General features: G+C 43.2%; 1 protein-coding gene across 1 annotated transcript in view; it reads right to left on the reverse strand.

Moving 5' to 3' along the window:
* Window positions 1-21,764, reverse strand: part of lrig1 (leucine-rich repeats and immunoglobulin-like domains 1) — a 37,649-nt gene extending 15,885 nt beyond the window's left edge. The window contains exons 1-7 of the mRNA XM_061070457.1: window positions 20,768-21,764; window positions 10,162-10,233; window positions 9,256-9,330; window positions 3,004-3,141; window positions 2,473-2,616; window positions 1,143-1,286; window positions 414-557 (exon numbers count right to left, since the gene is read on the reverse strand). Of these exons, the coding sequence (XP_060926440.1) occupies window positions 414-557; window positions 1,143-1,286; window positions 2,473-2,616; window positions 3,004-3,141; window positions 9,256-9,330; window positions 10,162-10,233; window positions 20,768-20,970 (920 nt within the window). The 5' untranslated portion in view covers window positions 20,971-21,764. The remainder of the gene's footprint in view (window positions 1-413; window positions 558-1,142; window positions 1,287-2,472; window positions 2,617-3,003; window positions 3,142-9,255; window positions 9,331-10,161; window positions 10,234-20,767) is intronic.
* Window positions 21,765-25,918: the final 4,154 nt, after the last annotated feature.

Genomic DNA, 25,918 nt, shown 5'->3' on the forward strand with positions numbered 1-25,918 from the left:
CTCTTGTCGAAGTGCTTGAGTGCTGTTGAGCCCAGCTCTAATTATGGGATAAACAGGCTAATCCTGAGAATAGCTTAGCATATTGAGTGTTAAAGCACAATGTAATTTAACCCTGGGGAAGGTAGATGGATGATATGGGTGGGGTCGGCGAGTGTTCGGTTCGCAGGATACAAGACAAGGGGTTTAACTTAATACAGTTTTGAATATACAAATGTTATGCTTTATTAAAAGTATACTCAAAGTGCTGTAGTTCTACCCTGAACTTATACTCTTTGTTGCCTCTGACTCTCCCTGATAACCGTTATCATTCCAGTTTTAGGAGTTTTAACCACAGCCTGCTGGAAGTCGTTTGCAAGAGGACATCTGGAAGGAGGAGTTTGGCAGTTCAGGCCAATTTAAATGCTGGTACTCACAGTTCCCTCAGCTTCTGGCAGAACTTCCATCCATCAGGATTGATGCGGGCTATAGAGTTGTTACTGAGGAAAAGCTGCTGAAGGGAAGACAGGCCGTACAGAGAGCCACTGTTCACCTCTGTCAGACTGTTATAGTCCAGGTGACTACATGGAACAAAAGAAATGAGAAATGTGGATATTAGTTTAGTGAGAATCAAGGGAACTTTGTAAAGACGTTTGCAGGCAACAGGATGTCAGGTGGCATTTATTAAAACCCTAAAATAAAATCTACAGCAGCAATGAATTACAATGTAATTAATGGCAATTACTGTGTCATAAATTGTGCATGTAATAGTGGCAATATGTACAAGTTGCATGCTGGCTAGAAAATATGTGATTGTTGTGATTGTGCCCAAGTTCCAGTAAGTGTACGAAATAGTTATTATTCTGGGGTTTGTTGTTGAATGTTTCTGTAATAGTCACTAAGTGAGACAAATAGGATTAGCCTATCAGTGCTTGATTCAAGCAATGGCTTACAACCAAATTCAATAAATCAGGAGATTAGTTTGAGAAATTAGCTTAGAGATTAGATGTCTTATGATACGGCGGCTAAATGTTCTGCACGGAAGAGGTTAGTTGCAGAAAAGTGGTATGTCAGATGAGAAATGTATTTTCTAAATTGTCTGATTGTGTAAATTCATTATTGTGCGTTGTGTATCAATAATGTTTCAGTGTTTTTCTATCACATACAGGACTTTCATCTTTGCCAGGTCCCAGAAGGCACCGTCAGTGAGCTTGCTGATGCTGTTCCTTTGCAGTTTGAGCACCTCCAGGCTGGACAGACCCTGGAAGGTCAGACCCTCCACCTGGCGAATACGGTTCCTGTTCAGCTCACTGAGACAAACATACCAGACAAATTAAAATTGGTCATGGGAGAAATGCAGAAAGGCACTTAATCAGACTTGGTAAACATTTAAAATCAGGGAAACCATTTCCCCTCATTTCTTTTCTTTTTGAATGGTTTGCCCTCATTCTTCTGTGTATGAGCATCCATCAAACTTAAGTCAAAACAAAAGAATCAAGTAGCCTCTGCACTTCAGCTGACGCATGTTGTCGTTAACAAACCCCCAGCTTAACAGGCATTCCTCAGAGTGGTAAAGAGCCACACCTGCAGACTAGCTTACAAACAAGGGTTACAGCTATGAACCTTCAAATTAAACTTGGTATAAGATCTGCCGTCATTCTCTCTTCTGTGTATATTACATTACATTTCTACGTTACATTTCATTTAGCTTATCGAAAGCGACTTACAATAAGTGCATTTAACCATGAGGGTACAAACCTAGGACAACAAGAATCAAGAAAGTAAAATTTGCTTCAAGAAAGCCAAGCTACAAAGTGCTATATTTAAGTGCAATATAAGTGCAACAATATGTTATTTCTTTACATTTTTTATCCTAGGTATAGGTATAAAGAATGAATCAGTACATCGAGTATGTGTGTGTGAGAGTGTGTGTGTTTGTGTGTGTAGGCTGTAAAAGCCCCCCGGTTGGTAAAGATTTAACATCAACACAGGTTATTATGTGTCTCATGTGCATCACCACTGGTAAGAGCAGATACAGTGACACCCGGGCCACCTGGCCGACAAAAGGCACTTGGGGAAACCACAATGTGGGAGACTACCATTGTGTGAGTCCCTTCACTCCCCAGAATGGAGGCGTTGATCTACAAATGGGTCGACGTCACTGTTTCGCTGGAGGGAAGTTTGACAAAGATCATGGAGACGTGTGGGGAATAGAGTGAACAAACCACTTTAGGGATATGGAATAAGGCAATAAATCAGCAATAATATTGCTCTGGTATTTACCTTGTCAGACCACATCCATCCCTAGAGTAAATGCTCACCCTAATAGCATTTAAAATGTTGAGCACACAGAGCTCAATCAACAAACTCCCCCTGGTTCAAACTCTTAATTCTTTCCAGTTCTACAACGTCTCCAGGGGTTAAAAAGGGGAAACCCATCCATTTTCAGCCCTAACACAAATGTCTAAAATGTATTTTTTTTCCAGTGGTACTCACAGCTGGGTGAGCCTTGGGAGCTGGAAGGCTCTCACGGGGATCTGGCTGATGCGGTTTCTGCTCAGTCTCAGGACCTGTAGTGTTGAGCCCAGGTGGTCCAGAGCTCCGTGCTCTAACATGCTGATCTTGTTGTTGCTCAGGTACCTGGAGACGGACACAGCACATTGTGACATCAGAGATTTATGACAAACCTCAAATGTTTGATTATGAATGCCTCAGTTTTTGTCTCAATTAAGTTTCTTTACAGACATGTTTTATAATTAAATCTGATAAACCCGCTACATTTTCATGAATACACTCTTTGAAGCTGTGGTGTTGACATTTTGGACACAAATAATAAGAATATCAACTTGCAACACTATTGTGTGCACTGCTTTTGCTTTTATTTAACTTTTCTATCAATATTGACTGTTGCTACCTTGTTTCTTTGCAGGCACTGTGAAAAGTTTCACCTTATTTACTTTCATTTCAGTTAATAAGGTTTTAAAGATTAGCTTGTTATGTGTCACAGTTATAATCCATCACACTTACAGGTCTCGGATTTGAAGGCCTGCAGGAAAGCTGTGCCCTCGGAGCTCGGTGATGTCATTATTGCTCAGGTCCAGAGATTCCACAGACACCAGCTCCCTGGTCCGCCTGCCGTCAATACTGCGGATTTTGTTGTGATGTCTGGAAAAAAACACAAATAAAAAAGCATTAGGTGTTGTTGACAATCCCTCTCCCAGACTTGCATCTTTTCCCTACGAGATGTCCACCTTGCTATCTCAGAAAATATTACCCTGCTCAACTTCAGTGTCCTTGTCCCATCACTCAAGGAGGGAAGACACTCCAAATCCCCCAACTTCTCTAAGCCCACTCAGGCACAAAGAAAGAAAGGTACACAGAACAAAGTGGTCTACATCCACCACAAAATGTGTACTTTAAGAGCTTCCAAACAGAGGCTGGCCTTCTTTAAACAATTCCAAGGACACCTGTGCTTCTCTGCAGAGCTAACTCTTAAAATCCACTAGATAGACGGGGCCTCCATGATCAACCAGAGCCACTTGAAGAGGTACTGGAGTACTTCAGTGTGTTATGGAATGGAGCAGTGGCTGTGTGGTTCTCAAGAAGGAGCAAAGCTTCTATGTAATACAAAAGTCCTAATCTGCACAGGACACAGGAGCAGAAACAACTTAGTGGGAAAAAAAATCTAACCAATTTACCACAAAAAACATTCAAACAAAAAAAAGAATTCTAACTCAGAGAGGAGAAAAGACACCTTTCTAAACCCACTACAAGACATGTCATCCCTTGTGAGTCTTTACGCAAGGAAATCTTGTATCCAGATAAAATGCAATCACTTTTGTTATATCACATTGATATGACCTTTGACCACCAAAATCACCTCATTCTTCAGTCCCAGTGAATGTTTGTGCGAAAACGATTTAATTAAAGAAATTCCCTTGTGGAGATGAGACATTGCGTTCCTGCAAACAAGCAGACCACCCGGAAACGATAATGCCTGTGGCCATGGCAGTCCCTGGCACTAATGCATATAGAAAGATGCTGTCCCTGACATATCCTACAATTTGAAAGAGATGATGCCTGTAGGAAACAATGGTGACAGTGACACCCAAACACAAAACCGCGTGTCAGCAGAGCTCCCGGAAGGCCACAGGAACCACAAGAAACCCAAATGAGAAATGAATACAGTAGGTATAAAATATGCAAAGCGCAGAGATGGGAAAACACAAAGTACACATACACCTCTCAAGCATACACCGCACAAGTCAAACATCTGATTTTAAATGAACAGTTTTTAATCAAATTTGTTGACTGCACTAACTTGATGACTCAATGAAAATTTCCTATCTGTTGCATACTCCTATCCCTTCCCTAGTTTATTTGCTTTCTCATCAGGTGATAGATGATATTATATCATTAAATAACTAGTTGTAAATAGTTACTTTTAGGAACATTTGCTAGTCGCCTGGCAACCTCACAGTAGCGACTACACTCCAGGAGGTCACTGTGGACAAGGCAGCTAACCCCTTGTAAAACAACAGGTCACTATTACACTTAGTTTTCTGAACAGGTTAAACAAACGAGATGTAAAGTCTAGACTAACTGCTACCTGTTTCCAACTTTTATGCTACGCTAATCTCAGAGAGTCAGAGTGGAATCAGCTCATCTAACTCACGGCAGGAAAATAAATGAGTGTTTTCCCCAACAATAACAAACTACTCATTCAACAGCATTCTACTTAACCTCCAGCTAATTCTATTAAATCGGCCACACTCCCTTTCTCACACACAGACACACATACAGAGAAACTCCCTGTTATATTATCCACTACAAAATGACAAAATTGGGGTGACCTGCTTCACATTATTTCACTCCAAATCTGATTACCAACAGGACAAGGTGCGACCAATAGGCCAGCTACGTACAATACTGACCTCTTATTACAGAGCGACACACGTTACAAGAAATCGGAACTATTTCACTTAAGAGTAATTCACATGATTCATGAAAAGCTCAAAGTATAATTCTGACTCACATTCACACACCGCAACTACCTATGTTGGTGTTGGTGTATGGGTGTGAGTGTGTGGTGTGTGTGTGTGTGTGTGTGTGTGTGTGTGTGTGTGTGTGTGTGTGTGTAGCTGATACAAGGTAGGTGTTCTGCCAGTCGAACTTGTCAAAACAAGGTCTGTCCCTCCTTTGTAGCCTTTAGCCAGCAGATGGACACACACACACACACACACACACACACACACACACACACACACACACACACACACACACACACACACACACACACACACACACACACACACACACACACACACACACACACACACACAAACACACACACGCACACACACACACACACACACACACACACACACACACACACAAACACACAAACACACAAACACACACACAGTCATTTATTGGTGTCTGAGAGGAGGAGGGGTCTCACCACAGTGGCCCACCTGAGTAAACAGTGGCAGAAAGGATGAGCCATGCAAGCACGCCTGCGCAAACACACACACACACACACACACACACAACACAATCAACAAATGCACACATGGTCCAGAGACAGTGGCTACAGTGAGCATGAGCAAAGGGGGAGGGGAAGAATTGGGGAGGAAGGAGGGGAAAAAAAGGAGAGGGGAGTGAAGGGGTGAGGTGGGGTCAACAGCTGGTGACCTTTGCTGGGAAAAACAGATCAGTCTCAAACTGGTGGGAGAGGTTGACCTCTCTCACTCATTCTCTCACCCCCCCCCCACCCGCTCTTCTTCCACTGCTCTAACCAAATTCCCTCTCCTCTCTCCCGCCCACAGCCCAGAGCCCAGCTGTGTGTAAGAGACAGATAAAGCCTCGGCGCTCAGTGTGTGTGAAGTCCCAACACACAGAGTCGTAGCGTTTATAAAAACTGATTATCATAGGGGCAGTGACATTTCTGATAAAGCGGCGCTCGTCTGCTCTTGTTCTCTTTCATGTCTCGGGGTCGTATTCGCTCTTGAGTCCATTTAATTCCAAATCTGATTACACTGCCCCATTGACCATCCGATCAGAGTGGGCCCGGCTCGTTTTGACACTTCTTTTTGATGTATGGAAAGCAGACACTGGCTATTACTAGTGTCATCTTTGGGGGGCGATTGTTTGGCCCTGTTCCTTCCTGTTTGAAGCTGGTGGTCTGGACAAAAGAAGAATTATTTCAAAATCAGATGATCCAGTGGGCCAGATGATTTCCAACCCGAAGCTGTTTTAAGGCTTGCCTTTGATGCTGACTGGAGTGGCGATGAGCACAATGGGAAAGTTTGTGCTGCTCTGCCGACACTGTGTTTTTAAACATTTTTGTTGCTTCTTTTTTTTGTCATCCTGCTGTGGCATTTTGGGAGTCTGTGGGATGTCAGTGGACTTGCCAACGTGCATTGTCAGACTGTGGGAGCCTGGCGCATGGGCTCTGGTTGGTCACATGCATCTGTTTTTAACGTTAAAGCATTTCCTGATGAACGATTCTCAAACCTCTGTCCCGATAGGTTGATGTACTGTATGTAAAGATGACAGTGATTGGCTCAAAGAAAAATGAAAACTGCAGCAATACAACCCCATATGGCCGGGCTTATCTGTGCCTTATGAATTCCATGACAGCTGCAGCGATTGAAAAGAGCTGCCAGACATGTGAGTATGAGGAGGGTGGGGGCGTGGGGGGTACAGGAAGCTGGAGGTAGGGAAAAGAAGAAGACTAGAGCAAGATAGAGAAAGAAAAAAGGAAATCGAGTCCACTCAACTATCCCTTCTTAGTCAACCTACTTCTTCTTTTTATTTCAACACATTATTGCTACTCTTCCCAATAAATTTCTACATCGCTAACACCCACAGTGACAAGTCATCCTGTCCGAGATTCTCACTCAAACACTCAGAATAGCTTTTGGCTGAAAAGATCATAAACTGATTATTAGGCCTTATATCCTGGAAACCTTCAGCTATTGCATAAATTAAATTCTAGTTACTTTAATAACTTCATTAATTTCCTTCAGACAGAGCAAACCTTGTCAGCAACTGGCTGCCTGACACTCAAGACTCAGACAGTCAGACAGTCAGACGGTAGAAACCACATTTAATGGGCGCTGAGCCTTTTGGAGAGTTTGCTGTTGGCTGAGGTGCTGCCGACAGATTCTGTGTCCATTTGCCTAAACAAGTGTGTTTGTGTGTGTGTGTGTGTGTATGCAAACCGCTCTCTCGCAAACTTGTAGTCAGACAACATTCCAGACTATCTCCAACTAATGGCACAGGAACACTTTCCTGCATTCTATCCAGCTGCCTCTACTGGGGCTATCACACTCCAGGGGACTTGGTGGCAGTCGAGTCAGAGAATTGGATTTAATTTTAATAACCCTGAAACTGAGTTCTAACTTCTCTTTTTCATTCCTTACGAAATTCTCTCACACTATTCCTCTTCAACATGATGTGATGTCACCCTGATCTGAGATATTCACATCTCCCGTCCCTCACCCCCTCCCTATTTTCTCATTCTTCCTCCCCCTTGCTCACCGTCACCCATTTTACTGTAAGCCATGTGACTGACAGCTGCAGCTGCAAGTGCTTCAGCGGGCCTTCGCTTCAGCTGCATGGCTTTGTAAAGATCTGACCCTCCCTCCAGCCTCCACTCCCATCAGCCCAACAGGCCTCCCCCTAGCAACAGGCCTCAAGTCAGGCCAAAAAAAGACACCCCAATCATTTGGAGGGGCTGTGACTTGGCACAGTTTGTGCAAGTAAAGGTTAACTTGCTTCAATCCCTTCTGCACCAAAAGTGAGTGGGACGTTTGTGCTGCCTACAGTTTGTGAAGCCTACAGGTCCAGGCAGATAGTGTCACATGACAACATAATAAATCAAACCTGCGGGAAATATGACACACTTTTAACAGACAGCTGTCAGAGTTGCTTACTCAAACCTCAAATGTCCCCTCTTACTAACTGCCCACAGCTTGCAGACATACTCTGACCACTGGTGCATCATGATAATTCTGAGAAGCAAGCAGATGACACATGGCGAGAGGCAAAGGTACGACTCCCACAGTGCTCACCACTGATGACGGCGATACAAACAACAGCTGAGTGCTGTACTACCAGGAAGTCTGCTGGCAAGCTGGCAAGGTGGGAAAGAAAAAACAGAATTAACTTTCTTGTGTAAGGTTGAGCGAGATGTAAGAATGTTATCTGGTCAAACGAGGGGGAAAACTGCAGCATGGTTGAAAACAACAGTCCACCCAACAGATGATTTGGGTGGAAAACTGTGTGGGTGTGTGTGTGTTTGTGTGCGTGTGTGTGTATTTATCTTGTATCAGTAACATTAGCATTGCCAATTATCCAGTTAAAAGATTTTTAACAAGTCTTCCTATCAGCTCCAGCCTTTTGTTTTTCAACACTTATTTTGGGCTAACCTTAGAAAGCCTTTCATGGTACCGTGCTTGTTTCGTTACCCAACATTCCTTGAAACATTCTTGAGCATCATACCTAACAGAAAATTGTCTGTATTGAGATAACACTCAAGACTGAAATAAAAAGGGTGGATAATGAGGTGTGTAAGCGTTTCGTATAGTACCAGTTCCTCAATTATCATCAACTTATATTCAAAAAAGTTTATGAACCCCAAAAATTTAAATACAACATTCCTGTGCATTTACCACAAATGCTGCATTCTCTGACTTTCAAAGTTTAGCTGGATTTAAATGCCCAAACTAGCACTTTCTTGCCATGAGCGTCCTTCAGCGGTGTTAAAACCAGAGATTTGACGGACTACCAAGCTCACGTTTGTGACATGCACAGGCGCACACATGTCCTTCCCAAATAGGGCAGTAAATCCCCAGTGAGATGCCAGTGTGGGCAGTCCCCACAGGCACAGTTTCACAACTGGGAGCAACCAAGCTGGAATTATACACAAGCTGACAAGCTGAGCAGCGATCGCTGCTCGAGCACCGCCAGCTAACAAGTCTAGTCAGTTACCTGACCACATGCTAATGGCTCATGACAGAGCTCCATATTTACGCCAGGAGAGCTCAAGTGGAAAGGTTTTTTTTGTAGTAGTAGTTTTACATAATAAAGTCATCCTCATTGGTAACTTACGCAGTGTTACTACCTCTGAGACGTACAGGCATGTGCATCCTCGACAGATGTCAAGAGACTATTTCGAGGGGCATTTCAAAGAGGCCACTGACCTAAGAATATGGTAACAGAGAGCCAGATAATTCTGGTACTATGTCAGGCCGTAAATGGGGTGATACTCACAGGTAGAGCGATACAATCTTGGAAGCAGCCGGTCCTAAATGTGGTATGGAGGTCAGCTCATTGTGGTCCAGCCGCCTGAAAGTGACAAACACGCACAATGTAGCAGGTTAGAGAGAACATAGCTGTACCCTGAAAGGAAAACACAAAGAAATACACAAGAATGATGTTGTTTGGAGGTCAAAGGCAGTATAACAAACTGCTGCTAAAGACAGAAAAACAAACAGAGATTGTGTCAACTGAAGCAACACTCAGTAGTGGTCAAACTGTTTTGTAATTTCTACATAAACTGTGTATCCCACTTGAGATGCGACAACATTTGAGGGTAAATTCAATTAACTCTTATATAAATCAAAGGGTTTCCAACACAACTTGTCACTTCTGCCGCAGAGCAAGTAGCAAATCATCCTTTAAAAAAATAATCTAAAATAGCATGGGACTAAAACAGATGTCGAGGAGTGTATGACTGGCTGGCCAGCCTGCCAAAGATGTCACCAGGGTGTGTATCACCAGTTAGCTTGTCTATGTGTGTGTATGTGTCTTGTGTACCGGTGCTGAGTGACACAGAGCCAAGCCCTCTCCTCACCATATAAAATATTTACAAGGCCAGCGTTAGCCACAGTATCAGGTGGTGAAGGGGAGCCTTAATATAGAAAACCACCACTTTATTCTCAATTGGACTTAGTTCAAGGCAACACATACGAGGATGCTGGTAGGAAGTGGAGCGGCAACCATGGACGGCAGTCAGAATAAAGTCATTGATAAAGACAACTCACAACTCACGATCGTGCTTTGGATTTAAATCTAACCCGAGTTTAAGATCTAGTGGGGTTCAGTCAGTCAATCAGAATGTGTTCAGTTGTACGCCAACTGATAAATTATGTGAGTACTTTGTGAATGATTACTTACAGCTCTCTCAAGTTGGGCAGGCTGGAGAAGGCTTCAGCGCTGATGGCCGTCAACTTGTTGTGGCCAAGATTTCTGTGAAAAAGAAAATAGGAAAACAGTCAAAATCCTTGATTCATAATATCTTGGCAAAATAATTAACAATCGAAATATCAGCAGTGCCATAATTGCTATAATTCAGTAGTTCAAATAAGGAGCCTGATCAATAGCAAGAATTATTTCACCCATTTGACAAACAGCCTCATCCGTCCACATAAAGTACAGTGTGCCTGAAAACACTGCAGTACATCAATTCAGCCGGCCTTCAAGAGGGCCGGGTCGATACTATTGATACAGAGCGTGTCTCTCTCCTGGCTCACTTTCCAAACACAACCCACAGGCCATTCATCTGCAGCAGTCAATTTGCACTTTAGGCTAACAGCGTATTTAATAGCTGGCACTTGACTCGTACAGAGGCTTATTGGAGAGTGATTTTTCCAGTGATATAGCGTTACTGCTGTCAGTTAGGGGGCGGAGGGGGGGTATGTGGGCGCTCCTTACACACATCTGCATTTCAGATTGAGCTTCCCACGCTTTGTGAATCAAATCCATTTCACACATAAACAAGTCCTATCTCTGTCACACACACACACACACACACAGACACACACACACAAACACACACACAGACACACACACACACACACACACACCTCCTGCTTGACTGGCATGCAGCCTGCCTTTTGGCAGAGAGGAGGCTGCAGTGAGAGCGGTGTTTGTGTTTGTGTGCTGGGGTTAGGCTGGGCCAGACAAAGGGAGCCCACAGCTCCAGGGCCGCCTGCCTCCCATCCCTCCGTCCCACTGTCCAGACGTGAGAGACACACCAGGAATGTTTCACAGGCCTGCAGAGAGATGGCTGCTTGTTCCCAGAAGCTGGGGACACTTTTACCTGACGGACACACATTCCTCATGCTCTTGTCTCATTGCCATAAAAGACCATGACAGAAGCAGAATAATGTTGCTTCATGTTGCCGACTCCTAATTTTAATGGACATAATTTGAGGAGATTGGTCAATACTACAACAAAAGACTTGTTGCGCCCATATATCACAGACACACTTCAGTTTTTAATACTATATGCCTATCAATCTCAATCTGTCTCACTTTACGCTTGATTTCAGATAATGACAGTCTCCCTCCCCAGTTATTTCGCTCTACTTGTGTGTTTGTGACAAGATAATAGCAGAGCCTGTGTCTGCCCTCTAGGCACAGGCCTGACAAGGAGGTGTGCACATGTGCCTATGTTATGATAGTTTACCATCGCACCTCCCATTGTTGATCACTTAACTGTCGTCCCCTGCAAGAGAAGGCAATAACCTCGTTGTAACCTGAAGTTAAGTGAAAAATCACACAGCTTTTCCACAGGCCGCCTATGCCTGCAGGTACGCATCTCCAGCCCACGCACACATAAACACACACAGCATAGACAGGATGAACTTGCGAGAGTGCTGTCATGCTTTTGGTCTAAATTTGGCTCAAATGTTCAAGGAATTTTACTAGTGAATTTTGAATAATGAGCATATTAATGTTATTTAAGAACATTGCCTCCTGACAGCTCACATGACAGCTCCCATGACGTTAATGTGAGGGAAATTGTCTGTGTGCATATTTGAAGGCATGAAAGTCAAAGCTTAAAATAAAGAAGAGGGACTAAGGAAAAAAAAGTCACGCTTGAGAGCCAAACCTGTCGTACTGGTGCTAAAGGCCACAGCAGCAAACAAAACTGGTCTTTTGTGTGCATACGCAGACGCACATGTGACTCGTGCTCAGTCCCCTATGGTGTTTACATAACTTTTTCTCTGCATCTCATTCTGCCAGATTGATTTTCTTTCCTATCAGATGAGATAAGTTTCATAGTGTTTTAACACCTACTGTCTGAGGGGACGGCGATAACGCTGCTTCTCCCTCCCTCTCTTGCTTCCACCCCTTCTCTCCCTGTTGAAGAGGGGGTGGGGTGGTAGCGGGGAGAGACGCCAGTGCTTGGTTAATGCCGTCCAGAAAGTGACCTTACAATCGTGCTGCTTCTGCAAGAATTTGCAGAGCTGGGATCAGAAGCCTAGAAGTCATTAAGAGTTTCGGACTTCTCTACTGGGAGGGGGAGGGCGAGACGTACACACCGGGAAACAAACATACTGAGAAAAAATAAGAACCAACCAAATAACCTGCCAAACTCTACACTACATGCAAAGAACAAGTTAATGAAATATAATTCAACCAATCAGGAGGCATAGTTGAAATGGGAGTTGGCGCCGTGATTAAAAACATGGCAAATACTACAAAGCAATTTAGTTCTGAAAGCCTTGAAAGTTTCAAACACTGCATTCCACTGTATGGTACAACTAGTTTATACAAAGGGGCAGCACTGTTTGACATTAGTCAGCGGGATCAAAATCAAAAGCATTCTCTGCCAGGTACTAAATCATAGAAAGTGAGTGATAATTTAAGCCTGAATCTATAGCCCAGTACGACATTTCCCCCACTGAATTCGAGCTCATGTGACTGCTGCAACAATGACAGATTTTCTACATTCATTATATAAACTTTTTGATAAAATAGATTTATTAATTGCACATTTAATGCTCATGTTTTCCAAGCACAATGGCCATTGTTTTTTTTAATATATCAACTAAATAAACAGAGAATATCCATGATAGAAATGGTCATATTCAATTTGGAGCTTTTTGATACTCCCTACATCCAAACAAGCACAGAATAGGCCTGTTTAATTACTATATCGACTTTTTATACGATATATATATAGAACTCGATCACTTTGCTGACTTCGATAAATTGCATATTGTGTTAGCATGCGTGTTCAAGTAAACCATCACTGAGCATAGAGGTCAACATGACCTTCTATCTGTCAGCAGAACTACAGAGGCACAAAACAACGAGGGCAACTGGAGGGAGGGCTGGTCTGAAAAAACATTGGCCCCATCTAACCCCACAGAACCAGCACAACCCAACCACCAGCACCAGCCCACATACACACACACACACCTCACTAATAATAACAACAACCACTGAGAGTGAGTGACTTATCAGGAGGAAGAACACAACAGAAATGAAACAACTAGCTTCCAACATATTAAAATCACAGACATACAAATAATCAACCACCTGTTGCTACGAAGACAAGTCACTATACTAGTCATGAAACTAAAGGTTAGTTAACTAATTCGTAAATCTTTTTTGATGACTACTTAGATCATTGATTGAGTAATCTATCAAATGTAAAAACAAAGTTTGCTTGTTACAACTTCTAAGATAAGAGGTTCTTGCTTTTCTCTCGAGAAGGGCATTTATCATCATTATTATTATTATAGGCTGAACAAAATTAGTTGCTAGATCAACTGATCATCAGTCAACTACTGGAAGGAAACATTGGCTTCAATCTCAACTCTGCCTGGAAGATAAGTCTAGAAAAATAGGGCAGGGAGGCTGCAGTAGACGGTCACTGCTGGACCATCCAGCTGATTTGACACATAAATCTCATTAAACAGCTTTAAGAAAAAGTTGTCATATTGGTGCTGTGGGAGTAGAGGAAAGCTGGGAGTGCAGGGTGATGTCATAGCATATGACACTATGCTTGTAAGTCAGCATTAAGTCTGCGTGTGGGAGAGAGGCGATGCGGGCCAGGAGGATGAGAGAGGGAACTTACACACAGGGAGATATATCATCATTATCTTTCCCTGTTTCTAATGTAGATAAATGCAGCGTGAACTTTGCTCACTGGAAGTGTGAAGTGATGTCAGTGTTGAGCCTTCTGCAGCCCAGCGGGGAGACAAAGGCCCTTTAATGTGGTCGATTTCAGAGCATCATAAAACTGGTCAAATAATAACCTGTGTCAGGGAGGAACACACACACACACACACACGAACACGAACACACACCACTCTTCCTGTCATTAAAGACCAGTTTATAGCCAGGCAACTGCAGTGAGAGTGTACACAGGGCTTCAGCCCACCATTTTTATACTCCAGCCAAACAGAGGAAGGAAACTGCCAGAGAAAAAGACAGACAGTGTCTTACCAAGTGTGACAAGGTTAAAAGCTTGAGGCGATGAACAAGACGAGCCAAGTATAAAGATCAAAGATATGTAGTGCTGAAGGGGGTCAGCATATTTTAACATTTGCATTAGAGAACCCCACACACACAAACATGCACAAGCGCACTCACACAAACACACACACACACACACAACACAACAAAGGAGCTGCTCGAGCCCTTGAAATCAGCATAGGAGCGTGACTCAGTTTCTGAAGTTTTCCGAGGCAGGAAGGCGAGCCACATCTTGGGGCCATGTGCACTGCAGCTCTCTTCTGCTTGGCTGGTTTCGGGTCCGAAGCAGGAGATGGAAGTGGAGCACTCAAAACAAACAGGGACGAGGTTGGGAAAGGGGTCTGCACTAGCCCCAGGCACTGTATGGACCGATGGCCAGGCCCTGCGATGCCAGCCTGGACACTCCAGATGAAAACCACAATAACGCTCATGCTGTCCACACTGCATGTCCTTCAGTGTGTGCACACTCTGTCCACACACAAGATCATGCTCATGCATCAAACCCTGGATTCTGGTGCGATAACACTGTAATTTGCAACGAACAGCGCCAGACTACTCATTAAGAGAAAAAGGAAATGAGTGTCCACAATTAATCTGAAAAAAATAACATAAACACTGTATGTCTCTATAGTGGGACTGTTCTAGTACTGTGCAGACAGCTGACCTTATGCTCGCAACATCAAAGTGAAGAAAGAAAGACGGATTGTTCGACATTTTTTTTCCCCCTACTTATTGTTTATTATACTAGCAGAGAAATAACTACACTCCAGACAGTGGAGAAAGAAGTGTCTAAATAGTGGACCATGCTATCTTTACAATCTAATTGCATGCAAATGTGTGGCTGTCTAGACAGTGAGATGCTCCTTTCTGCAGAACCAGAAAGTACAAAGGCATATTTTGGGGGGAGGACTACAAGAGAACAAAATTGGCCGGATTCAGGCCTCACAGCCTGCCTGTTTTCTGGGGTTTAGAAGCTGCTCCGCTTGGTAGGACCTCTCATTCGCTGTCTAAGTCACGCTTTTTTTCTAACCCCTTCTCCAGATTTCCAAACTCTTACCAGATGTAGAGAATTCACAGATGATTCATCGATCAAGCCCACTTTGTAGACACCGACTTCAGGGGAGAGGGAAAGGTGGAAAAAAAACTTGGCACACCGAAGTGTCTTCACAAAAGGGCCCATCCATTTCAGTGACTGGATTCCTGCAGGATGACTTGTGGCAGCAGCTGTTTGATTGTCATTAAAGCCAGTGCGAGGCCATGAGCTCATTCCATATCTTCATGTTAATGTCAGACTTTATCTGTTATTATAAGAGCAGGAGCTCAACCTTAGGGCTTCCTTCATAATTTGTTCATAACTTGTGTTTTGCATGAATCATCTCAGCTGGTTAAAAGAGGATCATATACAATGAGAAAAAATGTATGCTTCAAAATCGGCTTCTGGGAAACCCACTGTACGCAACTTAACACACAAAAAAACAGATAGGAGGAAAAGATGAAGAGCAGCTGAAATAAAAAAAACTGTGGCAATTAGAATATCACCCAAAACCCTTTCGAACGCTTGAGTTGTGACTTTTAAAACATCTGTGAGAGAATGTGCAAGTCATGAGGCCGGGGAAACTATGACAATAAACAAAGTTGGTAAAAATCACTTGCAAGACCACAAAATTACAAGGCTGCGTAGTGAGAAATGCCCTCAAAACCACAAGGGGCACAGCCCTACTGAGTGCTGCTGCTGCTGCTGCTGCTGAAAGGTTAATCTATAGAGGAAGTATTTATGAAGATTATTCTTCATGTATTAATCAGTCCTTCTTGTTCAAACTTATAAACAGCAGAACTGCTCGTGGAAGAAAGCCAACCTATCTCATTCCTATTGTTAAAGATTAGTTAAGATGCTTATTATCAATAAGTAAGATTAAGTAAAAGACTGTGACTAATATTAATATTGACAAACAGGTAGACGGAACTGTAATGTTTAATGTCTTCTGGGTTTCTCTCTGTGTTAAACCACATGTGACGGTGGATGAGGTTTCTGACCAGCGACACGACTTTCACAAACTAGTGGAACCAGTCTGAAGACAGAGGCAGCAGCAGCAGACCGTGACATTGACAAAACACCTCCTTTCAGTGAGCGGAAAAAGCCCCCCCCCTTCTCCCTCAACTTTTCCCTAGTTCCCCCAGGCCAGGTGATGTGCATCTCCACCCTCTTCCGTCCAGTCCGCAACCAGCCAGCTAAGCTCACAGCCTCTCTCCGGAAACCACCAACACAAACCCATTTCCTGTGGGCAGAAGCCAAAACCAGTTGTGGGGGTAGTGTTTACCAATAAGGCTGTACAGTGAGGTTTAAGGCTATGGCTTTGGGCTGGGTCACAGAAAAAGTTTTTGGTGTACATCATGCATTATGGAAAAACCTTGGAAACCGCTGGGGAAATGCTAGGTTACGAGGGTGATCAATCAAAATCAGGCTTCCTCTTCCTTCTCAACAGAGTGGCTGCAAGTCGGTTACCATTCTGGTGAAGGACACAACATTGACAAATGATAATAAACGACAAACCTCATAAAAATCTGTGGCCTTTCTGTAACAGTAAAAAGGATTTTACACTCACATGAGAAGGACTCTAAAGCTAACAGGAAACATGTATCTGCTTTCTCTCTGGCCAACCACAGAGATCGCAGGCAAACTCAGTAATGCTCATGCTTTTATTTAATTGCAAAATCCCATTACGCCAGTGGCACTGTGGGCAAAAATACTTTTTATACACATTACCGTGGTCACAATAAGATAAGGCTCCGCTCTTGAGAGGCTATATGTGACTGCGTGAGAGCAAACTTGCTTTGAATGTTATTAGCCTATTCATCAATCAGAAACCAGGGATAAACATCTGAGGCCGGTGGTCAGTTTATTAAATGTTACACACACTGATGTAAGACAGCACAGGATGTGTCCGAAAAAGAAATGTAGGACTGCAGAGGCTTTAAAGAAGCTGTTAGCCCTTTAACCTCAAGCGTTTGCACCATGCTGGTGAATACAGTGACAAATGTGAAGCAATAGAATATGGTTAATGTTCCTGCAATAATTATCAGTGGAGTTAGCATTCCTATACGTGGTTAATATGCTCTCTTCTCAAGGGTGTGTTTCATTCCAATTCAAGCACACGTCTTAACCACAACCCTTCACCATCCATCCTTTTTTAACTCCGTCGGCACAGCCAGGATGTGCCGACGTGATTGTTTCCCCGATCCTCATCAAGGCCACGCGCTCACAGGGGACCAATAAAATCAGGGTCCTGAAGGCAGATTATTTTGACAAGTGGAAAGCATTAGGTTTATTTCCTTCACCTAAAGCCACAGGACAGCTTGTGATGGATAAACTACCCCAATGTATCCTCAAGCCAGCTACCTACTTGGGACAAACGTTCATTCAGGGTTTAAGAATAACTCCTAAAAAAAAAACGCTAACAACATCAGAGCCCAAATGCCGACACATGTTTGACCTACCACTGCGTACTATGGATTAGCCAAAACAATTATTTAATGCATGCGTTAATGTAAAGGTAATCTGGCTGCAGTCATCAATTAGGAAACTACTGACTGTCTGTGCTTCATATGCACACAGACATTTTAGCCAAAACATCAAGAATGTATGTATTCTTTACTACCTGCTGAAATCCCCAAAAAGTCCTACAGCCTGGAGGAGAGAGGAGGACTCCCCTCAACAAATATTCCTCTCTGAGAGTATTAATGAAAGTCCTGAGGCACCACTGCAGTGTTCATAACTGTTAGACCAATTTCAAGCCTGTAAAGATATAACTGCAACAGCTACCTGACAGTGCAATCATTCTTCACCCACAAAAGGCAGGGAAATGTCCTTTCGTTTTTATGCCGGATTGGTCCGCTCTGCCTTAGTAATCTTAATTTTACAGAGAGCAGAGCAGAACGCAGAGCACTTTTCAAGTCTGCAAGTGGTTGTACAAACCACATATGTAAAACTAATTCGCAGGATTCTTACTGATTAACAACGGCAATAACACATGTTTTAGCCTTGTACTACTACTTACTTAACTGCCAAAACCTACAGGTGTTTCAGGTTATTGAGATTCTCCTCCAAATCTTACATCTGCATTATGTAGAACAGAGAGCCGCCCGATACTGTCCTCCCTACTCCCTACCACCGGTGCTGCTTCTATTGCTGCTGCTGCTCCCTCCCTGGAGTAAATATAACAGAGACAGTCGACTCCACGCTGATTTCGCTTGGCTCAGATGCCTGGAGGTAGAGGAGGATAAACACTAAGGCACTGTGCACACTACCGTTGTCCTATAATAGTTTGCATATTATTTGCAATAGTATATCACACTTCTATCTATCCACAACCAGCTCATATGTACTTATGTGCACAGGCAGAACTCAAAATCTTAAATAACTTTAAATCTACAACACAAAGTAATTCCCTCTATGTGGACAGGACTTGGCGTTAGTAAACTTATAGGATCGCATTAGGCCACAAGTGAAAATGTTAAAAATTCGGTCGTCTGCAGTAATCATCTACTGATCTGACTCATTCAGAGACCTCAGGGAAATTGAAACAGGTTCCCTTTGAGTTACCTGCCAACATAATGTGACTATCACAAGTGGTGTGGAAATATGCAACCTAGGTGTTTTAAAAGATAATATAAAGCCATAAAGCCATTCCCTTTGAGAACAATAAGATTGCGGGACCTTAAATCTCGGCCGATAAGGTTTAGGCGAGAGATAAAAAGAAGTCGGCATGGAGTGAGACTGGACTCACAAACCAGAAGGTTTAGAGCAGCTGTTTCAGCGGGGACAGCCGTCCAACAATAGTTGTCCTCTCTCCAGGAGGACAGGAAGAGCAGTGTGTCTGTGTACGTGCGTGATAAACAGCGTCTGCACTTGAACTTGGCTAAGTGGTGCTTCGGGGCAATGAGGCTACCTGGACACAAGTGCAGTTATTCATGTGTTTTGAGAACTTTTTTAAAAGTTGCATTCCTCCCTTCCCAGGAGTAGAAAAACTGCCTAACACTGGAACCTGGGAGCCCGAAGAGTCGTTGCACCACGCTCCCAGAAACACATACAAACAGATGCCTGAAATGTCAGTGAGGATTCACCACTGCCACTGGTCGTAGTGTTTGTAATGCAGTGCAATGAGAGCCGGAGGACAGAGGGTAGTGTTGTCTGTAAATTAATTGTTGATAAGTGCTTAAGTTCCCTAAGCACCGGAGGATGTTTCATAAAAATGCCTCAAATTGGCTCATTTTCGAAACGAGTCCGCAAACAACATTTCAACTCTCGTCAGCCCTGGTGGACCAATGCTTCATTTATAAGAAATGTGATTTGTGAACTATGGCTAAACACTGAAACAAGATTTAGGATAATACCCGTCATAAATCTGACTGAACAAAGCAGTCGTTTGTTTGTTATGACATGTTTGGGCCCATTTGTTTACACACCCTGAGAGGACAGTTTGTTCGTCTGACACTGTAAACATGAATTCATTTTTAGACAGCTATATTCAAATGCACACGTCTGGTATCCATGTGTCAGAAACCATGAAAGATATCAAAATTCACTGACTGCACAGGACATTGATAAGGGACGGGCTGTAGCATTAACTTAGATTTCTATTGCTACGTTCGAATGAAAGTTAACTTTAAATTAAGGAATATTATACTGGGGAACTGATGAATAAAAGCCAATCTGTTATGAAGTTATGGGCTGAAAAAGAATGTAGACGGATTTCTCAAAGGAGCAGACACAATGATTTTCTATGCTCTTGAGCAAGGCATTTCACTGGTAAAGAGTATTCTAATGTGCACCATCGTACTTTATATGAAAGGTTTGTGCACATCATCCTTTTTGCAATTTATAAAACAACTGAATGACTGACAGTCGCCAAGTCCAATTTAGTAAACACCAAATACAAAAAATGCTTCTAGACAATGTTGAAAAAAAAAAAGAAACACTACAGGTGGTTTACTCTCAAATAAGTTTCTACTTTGCCTGTTGTGAAAGTTTATGTGAATTTTGAATTGATGTAAATCCAAATCAAAACCCAGTGTGTAACAACTGCCCCAGCAAAGACAAATGCTGGTATTGGAGTTGTTCCACTGGTTTCCAGGGTAGGGTGCATGGACCTCTGATGGGACTTGTGGGGGTAACAGGGGGTCCCCGAATAAAAGAGGATCGGTTTCTCTTCACTTATGTCAAAGTTGTTATAATGAAGAAGGAATTTACATAACTTGTGTGACTGGTGTTCTCGCTCTCCCTGCTGAAGATGAGGGACAATTATGCATCATCACCACATTACCAAAAAAATCTCATTAGACCAGATTCCTGGAGAGAAACGCCGCAGCAGCTCGGGTCTGTTTATAATTGCAAATTAGTTGTGTCGTTGACTTGAGAAAGTTGTTAAACTCTCTATGCTATCTGGCACTTTCTCTCTTCCTAACCAGCAGTGGTGGTACCCCGGGATGGGGCTGGTCGGTGACTACTTACAGGGAGACGGTCCGAGCAGGCAGGTCCGCGGGCGGCTCCGTCAGCTCCAGCCCGCTGCAGTCCACTGAATCCCCGCTGCAGACACAGCTCTGGGCACAGGGCAGGTCCGAACCCAGTCCACCGGTACCGAGCAGTCCCAGGGTCAGGAAGAAACACAAAACACTCGCACAAACACGTCCAAATCGTCCCGGGGAAGCCGCCATTTTGTATCCAGCTTTAACAGCGCGGCCGCCGAGCTCTCTCCTCGCAACCCCACGACCCGGGATCTTAGTGGAGCTTCGTTGGGGCTGAATGGAGTTCACAGCACATTAAATCATCTCCTCCGGCTTCCACCGGCCAGTACACGACACCACGCAGGAAATGAACCCGTTTCCATCCCAGTCAGTGCGGGACACAAGTTCCCAGTCCAACTTTCTCCTCCGCTCCCCGACGCAGGCACTACCAAAAAAAAAAAGTCAGAGGTGGTTCACAGCAGGCAACTTTAATGCTGCTTCACTTCGGTTCCACTTGGGAAGAGTTTGTCCAAACAAATGTTAGAAGTGAACTCTCTCCACAGCTCCGGGTGACATGTTGGGAGACATGCAGCCGCGGGAGAGGACACCGGGCAGCGCTGGAGCTGTGGACCCGCGGAGCAGCAGCGAAAGAAACTTCCCCGGAGCTGGAGCCCGGTGTAGAGCCCGCGGAGCAGCGGTGTCCACCGTGAAGTGGAGCCGGTGGTTAATGAGTGAAGTCCCGCGGGAGCCGAGCCGAAACCTCCCGAGTCCCCGGAGCCCAGCGCCGCTTCCAGTCCAAATCTGCGCTGCGCTCCTCCGCGGGAGTAAATCCAAGTTTGGGATCAGAGCAGGATTCCTCCGGCAGCGGGTCAGGTGCGACGTGTGGACGCCAAGTCCCCACGATCCGATTCCCAGTACAACCCAGTCCGCCTGCCTCTGTCCAGTGCAGCTCCACCAGGAGTTTCTCCCAGTCCACGGTTACTTTTCCTTTCTCCTGCTCGGTCCTCCGGAGTCCCACGTTGGATGCACAACAGCGATCCCGGTGAGCCCGCCCCTCCGGTGAGCAGCGATTGGCCAGTGGGGTTTGACGGGCGGGTCGAGCTCCGCTCCCATTGGTCGCAGCGGGGCCGGAGAGCCCTTTGAGCAGCTGTCACTCAGCGGTTTGTGACCCCGCCCCCGTTTCCCACCCCGGGGTGTGAAACCGCACCCCCCCTCTTCCTCTCGCCCCACCTCACTCTCACTGCTTCTTAAAGAGACCGTCACCCGGATCAGACGCTGTAATCGCATTATAACAAGCCATAATAACATAATTGGTTTGTGCCGCCGCAACAGTTTCGTGTAAACTGGTGTTTGTCTTCAAATGTGTAAAAAAGAACGAGTCAGAGACGAATGTGTGTGTCATGTTTTTCTCCTGATTTCACACAAAGGATTTTCAAAGAAACTAGTGTTTGTTTATAGCCCAGTCCTGACACATGTAGTAATACTACCATCCTCATTTATAACATCCTCAAAAGATAGGTAGGTAGGTAGATAGATAGATAGATAGATAGATAGATAGATAGATAGATAGATAGATAGATAGATAGATAGATAGATAGATAGATAGATAGATAGATAGATAGATAGATAGATAGATAGATAGATAGATAGATAGATAGATAGATAGATAGATAGATAGATAGATAGATAGATAGATAATTTACTGATCCTGAGGGAATTTAGGCATCCAGTAGATCAGTCCAACACAAGAATAATAAAAGGTCAAAATAAGTTACATATAAGATCACTGCAGTGAGAGGAAAGTCTCGCCACCAGAACTAATACAACTAATAACTGAGGCGGCGTATTGAAGCCAAGTGATATGAAGTGCCCTTAAAGTGCTATAATCTGACAGTGTGATTTATAGAGAAAATGTGAAGAGACAGTAAGGTGAATGGAGCAATAGCTGCAACTGAATCAAACTGCGTTGTGTGTTTGTGTGCCTAAACTCATTTCTAAATGTAATGCACAGTCCGACAAATCTGGATGCGTGTGTCCAGTTGACAATGTGAATTTTCTTGTGCACTTTTTGTTTGTTTTGGGTGTGCAGCTGCAGCAGTGGAATGCAGTATAGGCTGCATTTACTGAAATATGGTACTTAACCCCGATCTTCTTCTAAGGCCTGACTGGTAGCATTGTGCTGTTCTGCTCATAGACGTATATAGTTATTTGCATTTGTTTTTAACCTAAGTGCCTATAAGCACTTTATATAGCAAAATGCAATATAAATAAATATGTTATTATTATTATTTTTATAATTATTATAATTATTATTATTATTATGAACACTGGGCCCATTATCAATACAATAATAAGCAACACATTTTGCTCTTTACCTGGAGTGGGGAAACAAGTATTAGGATCATTATATTAAGTTAAACCCACAAAATCACAAATGTGCATCAAAATATACTTAAAAGAACCAAAAGCAAAAGTTATCATTATGTCAAATGGTCCATTTCACAATAATACATATTAAGGTATTATAACTACTGATGAATTCATGTGTAATCATCACTAACGCTGTGGCTGGGAAAGGTGAGGCTCACATCAGTTACTTTACGTTGTCTACTTCCACATTGTTTGATCTATAACCAATAAATAATGATTCATTAGTTAATTAAAACTGTTAAAATGTTGCTTATAAGCTTTTGCATGAATTATAGTGTTAAGTAATATATATATATGTATAAATATATATAAATAAAATGCTATATAGGGTCATTATACATGAATAACACTTTTCATTTTTCATAATGTGTTACATTTTACTAGTATATTTTGATTTTAATTACATTTTGACTGCAAATGTTACTTGTTATTTGGTATTTTTAAATAGGGTTGATGTTATTTTATGTTAGGAGCTGAACACCTCCTCCACCACTGGAGTGTCCGAGCATCTTGCGTTCCTGATTGTGTGCTAACAAGGTGTGTATACCTGTCTGTGCAGGCACACCCATGTACATGTGTGTTTTATGCATCTGCTGTTTCTTTTCTCCATCTCAGTATATGCCACGTAATGGCAACATGATAGAACAATAGTCCATTGACGGATGGTATTGATCTTTGTCAGAACCATTGTGATCACTTCACACTGGGAGAAGTCCCCAGATTTCATTGCAATTAATCACAGTAGGCGAGGACACAGATATTCACACCTGTAGCACTGCAGGCAGTTCAGTGGCACAGTTCCCTGTTCCTTTTTCAGTAAGGTCTCACCTTGCATCACGCATGTGTGAGTGAGCACGGTAGCCTACAGGTGAGGCCTCTGACTCTTCATAGCAAAGGAAGGAAAATATCTGAGAAATGAGACGCTGTTAAAACATGAATTCACTGCTGATGGAAAAAAAGAGCAATGGAGGACGACTAATTTTTATGGTTCATCCGGATATCATAATACCAGGAGAGTTGGAGCTTGTTTGTAAAACGCCTTTGGAAATAATACATGATTAATGGATCCCAAGATTAAAAAAGTAATCTTAGACACTGAAATGTGAATTTAACAATAAATTGTCCATTGATATGACAGGAGTACGTTGGAAAAGTAGGGAAATATATTATGGCAACTTATGATAGAGCAAGAATGGAAATTATGCATTGACTTTTAATTAATCAAGTCAAGAACTAACTTGATTAACTAAGATCGACCATCTACTGCCACTTTGCATCTATGAATAATAGAACTTTTAAATTCAAAAGTTTTTTTCACAAGATTTGATGATCAAACTGAATTGCTGTTACATTTTCTTTTCTTTATTTCAGGTCTGTCGCAGTATTTCAGACGTTCTGTGCACATTTTGGTCCCAAGTGTCAGGGTGCCTATACTATTTCAGCCATCCCAAGTATGCTCAACCCTGCATTTTGATTCCATTCCTTTAACAGTTGGGACATGTGGACCAGGTATTTTGGGGGGTCTATTTCGAGGGGACTGTTGACACGTCTTTTAATGTGATTTATTTGCTGGATGACCCGCTCGGGATGACTTGGCACACAAATAACTTTACTAATACGCGCGCTAAGCTCAGGTTCAAGGGTCCTTCGCGTGAAATGTTTGTGCATTTATATAGAAGTTTGGGACTTGTTGTATTTGTAAATCCAGCCTGATAAAGATCAATCAATTTCTACATGATGAATTCAATTTATTTTTGTTCTCACTGATATAGCGCATGCTGCAATGTAAGTCACGATATCCATGTGTTGTCGCTGCAAAAATACATTTTTAGGTGACTTATTGATTTAATATCTTAATGAGCATGGATATTTTGCTCATGTGTGCACTCTACTCATTTTATATGGTATTTGTCATAGGTTAAGGGCAGGGAACATGTGCGCCCCTCTTTTACACCCACGAGTGTCTTTCCCTGGGCTCAGACATTTCACATGGCACCAGCCTGAGGTGATATTTCTCTCCGGGTATTGATTGATTTATTGCATGATCTGAGAAACAGAAGGCCAGACAAAGAATTCACACTGTAAGGAAAGCATTAGCAGCTTTTGCTACCATAACTGCCCGGCTTATTCTCCCGTGTGCTGCTGTGTGAAGTTGTGACTGATGAGAAGAGTGCATGTCCTAAGCATGCATTGTAAAGAAGATAATGGCTGCACCAGATGAGCCCTTGTCTCGTTTTGTTGCATTTTGTTTTAAAACCAACCATATACAGATTTCCAGGCTGGTATAAGAGAAGAGAGAGCGGTAGGTTTTTAGGTGCGTCTGATGAGTCAACTACATATTGTTCGCATTTCACTTTTTCTGATGCCGGAGGTGGTGGTGGTGAGATGGGGGATGACTGTGTAAGGCCTGGAGCGATTCATCACGCTCGTCTTGCTGGAATCTTCAAAGATAACAAACCATCTGCTCCAGCTATTCATCAACTATAAAATGGAGAGGCGTGAAACCCGGCCAACTCATCATACTCTTGCTGCGTGGCTAACGGGTGTTGCAGGGAGCGCGGAGATGCCTGGCTAATAGGAAGCAGAAAGAGCGTGGTCATTTCTGTCGATAGCAGGCCGACTGCTAAGTGGCGTGATGCGTGGCCGACAAGGGGGAGAACATGAGTGAAGAGGGGGAAGAGAAAAGCAAGACAGATGTAGAGAAAAGGAAAAATGTAAAGGGACAAAA

Source organism: Limanda limanda, chromosome 4 (genome assembly GCF_963576545.1).
Source record: "Limanda limanda chromosome 4, fLimLim1.1, whole genome shotgun sequence".
Taxonomy (NCBI): Eukaryota; Metazoa; Chordata; class Actinopteri; order Pleuronectiformes; family Pleuronectidae; genus Limanda; species Limanda limanda.